This window comes from Erinaceus europaeus, chromosome 19, assembly GCF_950295315.1.
Source record: "Erinaceus europaeus chromosome 19, mEriEur2.1, whole genome shotgun sequence".
Lineage (NCBI taxonomy): Eukaryota > Metazoa > Chordata > Mammalia > Eulipotyphla > Erinaceidae > Erinaceus > Erinaceus europaeus.
The window spans coordinates 27768028-27780473 of NC_080180.1; the positions used below are offsets into that span (position 1 = coordinate 27768028).

General features: G+C 42.5%; 1 protein-coding gene across 1 annotated transcript in view; it reads right to left on the reverse strand.

Moving 5' to 3' along the window:
• Positions 1 to 845: 845 nt before the first annotated feature.
• LZTS1 (leucine zipper tumor suppressor 1) overlaps positions 846 to 12446 on the reverse strand; it is a 54553-nt gene continuing 42952 nt past the window's right edge. Inside the window, exons 2-4 of the mRNA XM_007536222.3 lie at positions 6311 to 6788; positions 3864 to 4667; positions 846 to 1650 (exon numbers count right to left, since the gene is read on the reverse strand). Of these exons, the coding sequence (XP_007536284.1) occupies positions 1000 to 1650; positions 3864 to 4667; positions 6311 to 6655 (1800 nt within the window). The 5' untranslated portion in view covers positions 6656 to 6788 and the 3' untranslated portion in view covers positions 846 to 999. The remainder of the gene's footprint in view (positions 1651 to 3863; positions 4668 to 6310; positions 6789 to 12446) is intronic.

Sequence of the window (12446 nt, forward strand, 5' to 3'; positions counted from 1 at the left end):
GTATCCAGAAAAATTATGATTCTTTGGAAAGAAAAACAGTTCAGAGTAGCTGCTGATCAACTTCATCCAGGTAGGGAAATCCCAACCTGTAACTTCACCAGGAAAAATTACGAAGTTCTTCCCGGAACAGGTGGAAAGTCACACTCTCCCTTATAATGATATTTTTGGTTTTCTCTTCCTAGCACCCACCCTAGGGCCTCAGTATCTATGGCTTAGAAAAAGTGAGTCACTAAGGTCAAAGGCCATGAGCTGTCCAGAGACCAAGCACCTCCAGTTAGCAAGACTCAGCAGGTCTGGCATCACTACCTAGCTACTACTCCTGAGTCCTGTCTGTTTCAATGAGTCTGCAGATTCCCAAACTGCCCAGTTTACCCTCCACTCTGTGGCTTGCCAGGGTCAGGACAGCTCTCAAGTTTCTTAGCCAGTTCTCCCTACTTTACTCTGAGCCCAACATATTTTCAGTCAGAGGAAGACAACAACTCAAATGGTAACTGGGCCAGATTCCAAGGTTCTCATCACAAATGGTTTCTTCCTATTCCCAGGGCATCCACTGTGTTCAACTAAGAAAAGAGGTTGTGGGAAGAGAGGTGAGAGGGAGTATCTGTCTTTAGGGTGGCCTTTGCCTTTTCAGTACCATCCCTGGGAAAGGGTATCTTTATACCTTCTGAATAAAATCCATAATTTAGAGAGCCCCTAAACAAACAATAAAGAGTATGGGCCTGCTTTTTGGAACAGAGAAGTCAGAGACAGGTCTGGTGGGCTACAGAGACACTAAGTACTGGAATATCAAAAGTGGTGGAGATGCTGTATAGTTCCTTCCTTCTTCTCTCCCTCCCTTCCTTCCTTCCTTCCTTCCTCCTCTCCTCAAAGCTCAAGTTTGTGCCCAAGGGTAGGCTCCTCACAGAGAATCCAGAGTAATTGAGTAAGGAATATGAGGAGACCTCACTACCCTCATCTCCCAGTAACAAGTCCTTGGCTTGACCACTCCCTAAATGCTCCTCAAATCTCTGTGGCTATGATGTCTTCATAAGGGATATCAGCCCCTTGAAGGTCAATCTCAAAAGGCTCCCCAGCACCTTCTCCATGAGCCAGCTGCTTGAGGGTCTTCTCCAGACACTGGTTACGTTGGTACATGGCCAGGTAACTCTGCTGTAGCTGCTTCTGATACTGGATCACTTTCTCTTTCTCTTCCTTCCACACCAGCCGCTCATGCTGGAAGCCTGAGGATATCTGGTCATGATCTTGTCGCTCCTCCTTCAGCTCAGCACGGAGTCGCTCTAGCTCCCGTCGCAGGGCAGGGATGTCCTCAGGGAATGTAGGCCCTAAGCTGGCACCATCATGCTGCATCAGGGCTGCCTGGGCCCGAAGCTCCAGCAGATCCTGTTCAAGCAGGTTCACCTTCTCCCGCAGGAGCTCTGACTCATTCTTTTTGCGCTGTAGTTCATTCTCACAGACCTCCAGTTCTAGCTCCTTAGTTCGCAGAGCACTCTCTAAGTCCTGGGTCTTCAGCTCTAGGGCCTCCAGCTTGCTCCGTGTGTCCTTTAGCTGTGCCTTCAGGCTGAGGATCTCACTGGCCTTGGTGTTGACTTCCATCTGAGACTCCTTTAGTTGCTGCTTCAAGAGAGAGATCTCACCTGACTTTTGGCACACCTGCCAGGTGGGGGAAAAGAGAGTCCAGAGGTAAGGCTTTCATCCCAGGGGAAAGAGCTCTTTAACCTAAAAGAATTAAGTTAGTTGTGATGTGGGGCCACACAGAAGTTCCCAAGCATGGCGATTTGGTGCTATTCTTTATCTTCTCTTTTACCTCTGACCTCACCACCTTCCCTCCCAAGTAGAGAAAGAACAAGTTGGCTCAGGTGCAGTGGTACATGCACAAGGCCCCCAAATTATAGTTATATATATATATATATATATATATATATATATATATATATATATATATATGACAAGTAGAATCCTGGCTCAGGTGATTCTGGATGTGCTAGGTGTAGTAGCAAATGACACAATGATGTGAACTCTCGGTTCAAACAGGATCATATTTTTACTTTGGTTTTTAATTATGAGGTGACATTGCACAAGTCACTTAGCTACTTATTTACTTTTTAAAAAAATATTATATTTATTTATTCATGAAGATAGAAGGAGAGAGAAAGAACCAGACATCACTCTGGTACATGTGCTGCCGGGGATTGAACTCAGGACCTCATGCTTGAGAATCCAAAGCTTTATCCACTGCACTACCTCCCAGACTACATGCTACTTACTTTCTATTATAACTTATTTTCTTCAGTTTCCTTAACAATAAACTGAGGATTAGTTGTACTGATTTCACAGGTTTGTAAGGATTAAATGAGAGAAACTAGGGTCTGGCACTCTATACATTATAATTATTGTAAATATATTTATAATGAATTTATGTATTACTATGAAAAATTGACACCTTACTTTCTTTTTTCTTTTGCTATAAAGCTTGACTATACAGCTTGGGAACAAGGTCACAGCTATGTCTAATTCAGCTTCAGATTGAACATAATGAATGCCTGCCTGATGCCAATACTACCTTGTATTTCTGAGATGCCTGTGGTGTTACTGAGCACTGGCTGAGACAATGGCAGGGGTACAGTCTCTGTGCTAATATCCATAGGAAGGAGGAAAGGTTCCTTGACTAATGGCCCATCTTTTTTTGAAGCCATATGAAAAGAGAGCATTTCCCCCTCTAATGTACCCACCCTCCATGTCTCTCTTCTGCTGAAAGTATCCTTTTCCACTATTTCCTGATAATACTGATCATCCTAATATCCTGGGTAAGTATAGGAAACAAGAACAGTGTCTTTGAGATTGTATCACCCCTATCTTACATTTGATCAGTCAAAAGAATCGTCAAACCTTTTCTAGAGTAAGAGTCTTTGATTGGAGTGAATAACAACTGTCCTGTACATGCCCCCTCCTGCCCTATACAGGGAGGATATGGGAGTTGGGTTGGTTCTCCAAAACACCAGATCCAGATGCTTCACTGCCAGTATGTCTGAATAAGTCTCTGTATCTGGATGCATATTGGTGTGAGTGTCTGCCTCATTGTCTCTGTTTATGTGAATATGAAAACCTTTATTCTTCCTCACCTATGCTTTCATCTCAACTGACCAGACAGAAGCTACTCTTACACTTTTGATAAGAGTAGTCAATTCCATTACTCAGACCTGTCACAAATGGGGTCACTTGGAGGCCAGATGGTGGTGCACCTGGGTGAGTGCACAGATTACCATGTGCAAAGATCCAGGTTCAAGCACCTGGCTCCCACTTTCAGAGGGGAAGTTCCATGAGCATCATGAAGCAGGTCTTCAGGTCTATTCTTTCCCTCCTCTCTCAACTTCTCTCTATAGATTCTTTGTGCTATCTCTGAGCCCCAGTGATAATGCTGGCAACAAGAACAACAACAAAAAAAAAAAAAAAAAAAAGAAAGGAAGGAAGGAAGAAAAAGGAAAAGGAAAAAAAAAGTGGGGATAGATAGCATTATGGTTATGTTCCAAGGTCCCAGGTTCAACTCCCTACACTGCCATAAGCCAAAAAAAAATTGCAGATGGAGAAATGGAATCAAATGAACTCAGCAAGACTTTAGAGCTTCCCTTCTCCAAATAAATGAAATGAGTAGGCTCTCATATAACATGGGAGATCGTACCTCTCAATTTTAGCTTTTTCAGCAATATCTCAGTTAGCAAACTCAATTTTGAGAAAGAATAAGAGAGTAAAAAGCTCAGCCTAAGTGTACCTATTTACCCCCAAATTTTCTAGGAGGCCTTACTCTGGAGATGAGGGCCACTAGTACCAAACACCTGACTACCACAACCCATGTACAGCGACCTCACCTCCCACTGGGTCTCCTCCAGTGCGGGGGCAAAGCTGGTCTTCTCCTTCTCATAGGACCTGAGCTTGGTTTCCAGGAGGTCCTGCTCCTTCATGAGGCTCTCAAGCTCCTGCTGAAGCTGCCGCTTCTCCTGCTGGAGCTGGAGCACCTGGAGGTGCAGTACCTGCTGGGTGCGCTGGATTTTCTGTGAGGCCTGCTTGGCTCTGCTGCTGCACTTCTGATCAATGCTCTCCAGCTCTTCCTTGCAGCGCCATTGCCGTTCCTCATAGACCTGGCTGGTGATCAGCTCCTTCTCTTCAAAGCTGCATTGCAGCTTTTGAAGCTCTCCTTTCCTCTCTAGCAGCTTCTTCTCCAGCTCTTGGATGGTGCATTCATCAGTGGAGATAGGGGAGCGAACACATGAGGAGCCCTTATCTGCCTTGGCTGGGTGGGCCAGCTTGCTGCCCCCATCAGAAAAAGACAAAGCCTTCAGACTCATCATGTTACTGTCATGGAGGATGATGCTCTGGGTGATGTTGTGGGCTGAACCCCCAAAACGGCTGGTGGGTCCCATGGGAGTGACCAGTGGATCCAGCTGGTAGCTGCTGCTGGTGCTGTGTGTAGGCAGGCTGGACATTGAATTGCGGCCAGAGTCAGATAGTGCCCCAGAGCACAAGCCAGGCTTCAGATCTTGCTCCTTGAGTTTCTCTGAAGGGACAGGGTGTAGCTGATGACTTGTGCTCTCTGGGGATGAATGGAGGATGGTTCCTGATCGTGGTAGCACAGGTTTAAATGCTGTGGGTCTCATGACACCTTTCTCAGAGCCCTGGAGAGAAAGAGGAATATATATATATATTATATATATTAATATATTATATATATTAATCCAGGGTCATCTCTCAGCAAGCTTCCCCACCCCCACTTTATCTCCATGTGTGATGGCCACATGGTCCTTGTTCTGGTTATGGCCAAAGGTAACCTTGCCTGTTGATATGAACCAATGATATGGTGATTCTCTCTAAGAACAAGAAATTCCCATGTTGTTGGGTGATAGCCATAATGATTTCTTAGTTCCGTGAACTAGCAAGCCCATCCCAGTTCTCTTGAGCTGATGAATCACTTTAAGATTCATGATTGAGAGCTCCATATCTGGATTCAGCTCTGGGTCTCTGAGTGGTATGGAATAAGTACACCAACGTGGGTAAGTGTGGCATCATTGAAAGAGTCACTCCTTCTTCATCTTCACTTCCCATTCTAGTAGGTTGAAGTAGGAATAGTGACCATGTCTTTCTTGAAGGTCTGGGAATATCAGTTGAAATAACAAATACTGAGCTGGAGAAATAGCTCACATGGTAGGACTCATGCTTTGCTATGTGCATGGCTCAGGTTTAAGTCCTGGAGCCATGTGGTCTTGTGGCATAGGGTAGAAGAAAGACTATCCCTGATGTCTCTTCCTCTCTCAATCTCTTTGTATTAGGGAGTGAGAATTTTTTTTCCTGCCAAAGCTCATTTAAATATTTATAACATCATTTGCAGATGACACAAAATTGTCAGCTTAAAAATGAGCACTTAATGCTACCATGAAAAAAAATCTCTAGTTGCTTTGACAGAACCAGACTAAATGATTTCATGGGTTAGATGTTCCCCAGCCCTGGTCTAGCTGAATGAAAAGGCAGTGAAATCATGATTGTGTGTAAGGCCCTACCTCCATAAAACAAAACACACATTAATAATGGCAAAAAAAAAAAAAAAACCCAAAACAAAATTTCTTGAAATTGTCATTTTCATTGATACTTTTAGTATGAAAAGCTTAAAGCTCTGTGCAGACACTGTTATTCATTGTCTAGTATATCAAAATATCAAAGCTGTGAATTTATTTTCCCAGGGGACAGGAAACTAAATAGGGAAATTGCCTGATATGGCATGAGTGCTAGACTTCTGAAGACAGAACTCTTTTGCCAGCATCCTGAATGAACTGATTCACTAACAAATTCACAGTCCTCATCTAATCAAGGTTGCCTGGGGAAGGCCCACCTTCATGAATCTGCTAGTGAGAGAGGTTGTTAGTTAGCTCTTTGCTGGGGACTCTCCATCTGCCCTTCGAAATGATAACAGACTTCTCTTCCCTTTCCATGTGCTTGCAAATACTGCTGTTGATCCTCTTGACAATCCAGAACTACATCCCTATAGAGCTCAGAAAGGCTTTTACTCTTTAACTCTTTGCATAAAAACTCATTCAAATACTGATTACACAAATTAACCAATGTTTTAATTCTTTTGTCCAAATTTAGATTTCTGTGGTGACTACCAGCACTTCTGTCCTAACCTACAGTCTTGTCTGTTGAAGATTTAAATGTTTACATTTCCAAGTCATCCCCTCCTCCACACCTACCACTCCCACCCTGCTTTCTCTTGACTCTCCTCCAACCCATTCACTCTTGCCACAGCCGCCCCCCCCCCCCCACTTACCATTTCCAGCTGATTGGAGAAGGGCATAAGCTTGGGTGGAGTGGATGGCCCAAAGTCCAGTCCAATCTGGCCCCCCATGTCTCCACTGGACAATGCAGAATATTCTGGGTGGTGGGAACCCCGGGCCTTTTGGGTAACCTTGATATAGAAGAAGTCTTCACTTTTGCCTGTTTTGGAGCTGGACTTGCCATGTCCTGAGTCTTGGGAGAAGCCAAATCTCAGCAGCCCATCTGAATACCTATTAAGCTTCTTGAGATGGGAGGACTTGCGTAGCTTGTACTGTGAAGCCCGGCAGTGCTTGCTATGGAAACTGTGGCCAGAGATGAGGCTGCTGACACTGCCCATGGTGACTCAAGGCCAAAAAAAGGTGGAAAAGAGTTGGTACTTGGTGTGGTTGTAGCAGCAAGGGGCAATCCTGGCTTTGAGAGGAGGGTACAGTCATAGCAAATGTCTTACAAAGCTTGGGAATATCATAGACCTGGAAGGAGACACAAGGCAGAAGTCAGCCTGGATAGGGCCAGTCACCACATTACCCTCAGTGGTAACCCGAAGAGGAGTCATTCTGACTGTTGGATCTGGGCAGTGGAAAATGTCTGTGGTAAGCCTGTTCCCATCTCTACTATTGAACTGTCAATTCATTCTTCCTTTGTTTGCTCATTCAATATTCACTGAGCATCCCTGTCCTAAGCACTGAGAAAGAGTAGTGACTAAACAGTACCAGTGTCTGAATTCACTGAGCTTGTGTTTAGTGTAGTGTGGATGGATTATCAATCAATCAATGGAATCTATGTAAGAGAAAGTAAGGCAGAATGGGTAGAATTGGATAGAATGCTGGCAGGGGGGTTGTTCTATATAACAAATGTAAGAGTGAGCTCTCTGCTTGGGTATCATTTTTAAAGGGATTTCAGGAAAACATGGGAGAAAGTCATGTGAAAATCAGAGTGGATAAGAAGCCCCAAGGAGTGCAAAAGTTCTGAGCCCCTATAGCAGAGTATGCTTACATGAGAGCACCAGGACATCAGGAAAGTAAGAAATGGAAGTAAGAGAGACACAGACACCAGGCAGCATAGACATTAGTCATTCAAAAGTACTTTGGCTCTTACATTGATTGAGATAAGGAGTTCCTGGCTTTCAGCATCCAAAAAGTTGTCATATGTAGGCTATGGCAGATCCTTCTGGTTGCTGGGTGAACAAGTTAAAATTATAGCATATAACTGGCTAGCATGGCTATTAGGATGCTAGGTAGTGATTAATGCATTTAAAATTAATGCATTTAAAATTGCATTTAAATGCAATTTTAAGGTGAAGTTCATGGGATCTGATTTAAGGATTAGATGTAGGGAGTGAGAGAAAGATAGGTAGCAAGATCACTTGAATTTTTTTTTTAATCCAACAAACTGGAAGAAGAGAGTTGCCATTTGAAATGAAAAAGACAACAAAAGGAGTAAGTGTAAGATGAGGTGGGGGTGGAAAATTGAGTTTGCCTTAAAACCTTAAATGTGAGGTCTGGGCTGTGTTGCACCTGCTTAAGTGCCCATATTACCATGTACAAGGTTGAGCCCCTACTCCCTACCTGCAGGGGGGACATTTCATGAGTGGTGAAGCAGGTCTGCAGGTGTCTCTTTTTCTCTTTCCCTCTGTCTCCCCTTTCACTCTCAATTTCTAGCTGTCCTTTCTAATTTAAGAAGAAGAGGGAGAAGGAGAGGAAGAAGTGGTGAAAAATAAAAACATTAAATATGATCTGGAGATGTTACCATGAGCTTTGGATTCTCCAGGCTCTGCCTCCTTCTCTGTCTCCACTCTCTCCAACCCAGACCCTCTTCATCTCCCACCCCTCTTCCTATGGAATGGTCCTGGGGAGAGTTAGATGGTCTGTGCTTTCAAGGATACCAGCTACACTATAAGATATTTTTGTGTTCTTCCTGAGGTTGTTCCTAGTGTGCACACAGGAAGGCCATAGAGTGTCAGGGAGAGTGTGGATAGGCACTTCCTCACTTGCAGTCTGCTCTGGCATGTGGGGCACACCAGGTGCTGCCCACTCCCAGAGCCTACCCAGCAGTGCATACTAGGTAGCTTCTAAACAATGCTGCCTATTGGCTGAACACAGTGACTGCAGTCAGATGAAGTTCTTTTGATTATTTATTCAATGAATATTTATTCAGTATCTAACATGCAAAGTACAGGGGGAAAGAAAGGAGAACACTAGGGAAAAAAACTAAAGAGACAGGGAAGGGCTTGTGTATGCATGTCTCTCAAGAGGTAGGTGTGTGTGTGTGTGTGTGTGTGTGTATTATCTGTATTGTATGTCTCTATGAGTGTATCTAGTATTTTAGTTGCAGTCATGTTACCTTATGCAATGACCCAGGTTCAAGCCCCAGTCCCCACCTACAGGAAAAAAGCTTCACAACCTATGAAGCACTGCTGCAGGTGTCTCTGACTCTCTCTCTCCCCCTCTCTACCCCTTCTCTCTAAATTTTTCTGTCTTATCAAATTATATAAATAAAGTTAAACAAACAAACAAGTTTTTTAAAAAAGTACAAAAGCCAGGGGGCCGGGCAGTAGCACAGTGGGTTAAGCGCACATGATGCGAAGTGCAAGGACCTGCATAAGGACGCCAGTTCAAGCCCCCAGCTCCCCACCTTCAGGGGAATAGCCTCACAGGTGGTGAAGCAGGTCTGCAGGTGTCTGTCTTTCTCTCCCCGTCTCTGTCTTCCCCATCTCTCTCAATTTCTCTCTGTCCTGTCCAACAACAACAACAACAATAATAATATTAACAATAACAATGATAGAAAACAAAAGGGAAAAGGTGGCCTCCAGGAGCAGTGGATTTGTGGTGCAGGCACCGAGCCCTAGCAATAACCCTAGACGCAAAAAAAAAAAAAAAAGTATAAAAGCCCTGGGGTAGGAATGGGCATGGTTTACACTAATGGTTACCAAATGTGGTAGCTGAGACAAATATGAAAAAGACACTTAAAAATATTTATTTGTGGGGGTTGGGCAGTAGCGCAAGGACTGGTGCAAGGACCGGTGTAAGGATACTGGTTTGAGCCCCTGATTCCCCACAGGTAGTGAAGCAGGTCTGCAGGTGTCTTATCTTTCTTTCTCCCTGTTTTCCCCTCCTCTCTCCATTTCTCTCTGTCCTATCCAAAAACAATGATATCTCTAACAAAAACGATAAAAAAAACTAACAAGGTCAATGAAGGGAAAAATATTTATTTTTACATTTATTATAGAGCATGGAAAAGGACCTGAGTCCTGGTAAATGCCAAGAATCAAACCCAGGACCTCATGTTTACTAACACTTTATCCACTGCAGCAACTCTAGGAGACATTTTTTCTGTCTTGACTATGGATACGTCTAATATCTAGTTAGGTAGATGTTAGAAGCTGTCAATGACACAAAACCCTCTGTTCCAAATTTTCAATAATGCTGAGTTTAGAATGTCTTTGAGCAACTAACTTAAGCTCTCTATAACCCTTTCTCCTTTTCCCCCTTCCTCCCTTCCATTCTTTATGAATTAACAGCATCTTACAGAATTATAAGATTCAGAAATATAATTTCACACCCACACAAAGAGTGTGTAAGTCACTGAACTTTCTATAAAAGTTTTGAGCCCCTTCCCCATTTTACCCAATAATCACCATAGTTCTCACAAAGACTGAGTCGGGTTATATTTTTTTTCTTTTGAAAATTCATTTACTTTAGCCATCTGTATCACATATATGAGTGAAACCATCTGATAGTTATCCTTTGTCTTTTTTATTGTTGAGTAATATTTCAGAATATTATTTCATTGAATGGGATGCATTGGATCGACCTTCTCGTGGTGCATCCCGTGAGTACCCATTCATTGGGGAAACTGACGATCCTTCCTAGCCGACTGAATCCACATGGATCCCAGTCACTTTCAAAGCCATTTAACTGGCTACGGAAGAAGGGCAAACGCTAGAAGAAGAAGAAGAATTTCATTGAATATATATCAAATAAAATCTTATCTAGTCATCTATTATTGGGCATTTTGGTTATTTCCATAATTTGGTTATTGTAAATAGTGCAGTTATAAAGATAGAAGTACATACATCCTTTTAAATTGATGTTTTCAGTGTACCTGCTTCTCTACTGATAAAATGTAGGTAACCACATCTGCTCTGCTATGAGCCTCATTATGAAAATGAAAAGAAGAGCTCAGAAAGTGTTGGAAAATCACTAATTCTGATTTTAACACTTAACAGTGTTAGTATTATTTTTCATTTTCCATAACACTTCTGAAACAGTCAATAATACAATAGATGGTTTGAGAAATGACCCAAGGCTGTACTCTCAAAATAGAAATTGGCCTTACTACAAAGGTCTCAGTCCTGCTGTTTGTCCTGTGACCTCTCTGAACTAGGGGAGCAGACAGACTGGGTTGCAAAATGTTATTCTCCTCACCAAGTTGCCTTTCCCAACTACATTATGAGGTTGGTTACCAACTATTTTGGCCTTTCTTTGAGATCTCTTTAGAATTTAATGAAAAGTATTGGCTTCCTTCCCATAAAAAGGTTGCTCCTCACAGTGTATGATATAGCACAATGAATAAAGTGTCAGACGAGAGGTCTGGAGGGCAGTGCATGTACCAGAATGTTGCCTGGTTCTCTCTCTCTCTCTCTCTCTTTCTCTCTCCCCTTATCTCACTAAATAAAAATAAAATATTTAATAAAAATGTATTGCCGCTCTTATCATTTCGGATATAACTTCTTAGGGTTCCTTTACTCTGAAATCTGTTGACCCAGTTTGAAAAGATAAATACATCATGCTCTTGGTGATCTCAGATGAGCTTTGGGACTGGAGGAGGAACAAATAACTTGGCCTTAAATTGTTGACTGAGCTTGAATAATGGCAGGCTTTGTTAAAGGGATGAGGAGGTAGGAGTGAGTAGAGGATGTGAAAGCAAAGAAACTGTATGTCATTTTAGTGCAGCCCCACTCTCCATGCTCAAACTCCAGGGTTGGCTGTGCTATTTCCCAAGATTTAGACTGATTTTAACCTTCTTCAAAGGGAGTTATAAGGTGAAAGGGGCCCAAGAAGACTGGACTGTGATAAACATGTTCCCTGCAGGAGAATCACAAATACTAAGTTCCTGACTTTCATATTATTGCTTTCTCCTTTTTTTTTTTTTTTTTTTTTTTTGCCTCCAGGGTTATTGCTGGGAGGTTAATGCCTGCCCTAAAAATTCACTGCTCCTGGAGGCTATTTTTCCCATTTTTGTTGCTGTCATTGTTATTGCTGATACAGGATAGGACAGAGACAAATTGAGAGAGGAAGGGAAGACAGAGAAGTGGAGAAAAAGACAGACACCTGCCGACCTGCTTCACCACTTGTCAAGTGACCCCAAGGCAGTGGGGAACCAGGGGCTCAAACCGGGATCCAATGCACGCTTAACCTGCTGCACTACCACCAGCCCCCCACTTTCTTCTACTTAATTCTGGTAGGTTTATAAAGTATATATTAGGGAGTCGTGCAGTAGTGCAGCGGGTTAAGCACATGTGGCACAAAGCACAAGGACCAGCAGAAAGATCCCGGTTCGAGGCCCTGGCTCCCCACCTGCAGGGGAGTGGCTTCACAGGTGGTGAAGTAGGTCTGCAGGTGTCTATCTTTCTCTCCTCTCTCCATTTCTCTCTGCCCTATCCAACAACAATGACATCAGTAACAACAATAATAACTACAACAGTAAAACAACAAGGGCAACAAAAGGAAATAGATAAATTAAAAAAAATAAAAAAACACTAAAAAATAAAGTATATATTAAAATGCTACAAAAATGACAAGGTAATAAATATATAATTCATAATTGTTTAACATGTTGTCACATATGTTTCAGAAATAAAACATCTCAAATTTAAGATTCCCACTCCCCAGTCTTTCTCCTTTCCCCCAAAAAATTCCTGTCATGAATTGTGTGGGCATACTCTCTAACCATTAAGAATATTTTCAACATAAAAGAATACTATTCTTATATGTGTTTTTTTAACCTTATATAAAAGGTATATATTGTTTTAAGAACCATACAAAAGATCAATGAAGCCAAAGGTTGGTCCTTTGAAAAATTAAACAAGATTGACAAACCGCTAGCCAGACTCACTAAAAAAAAAAAAA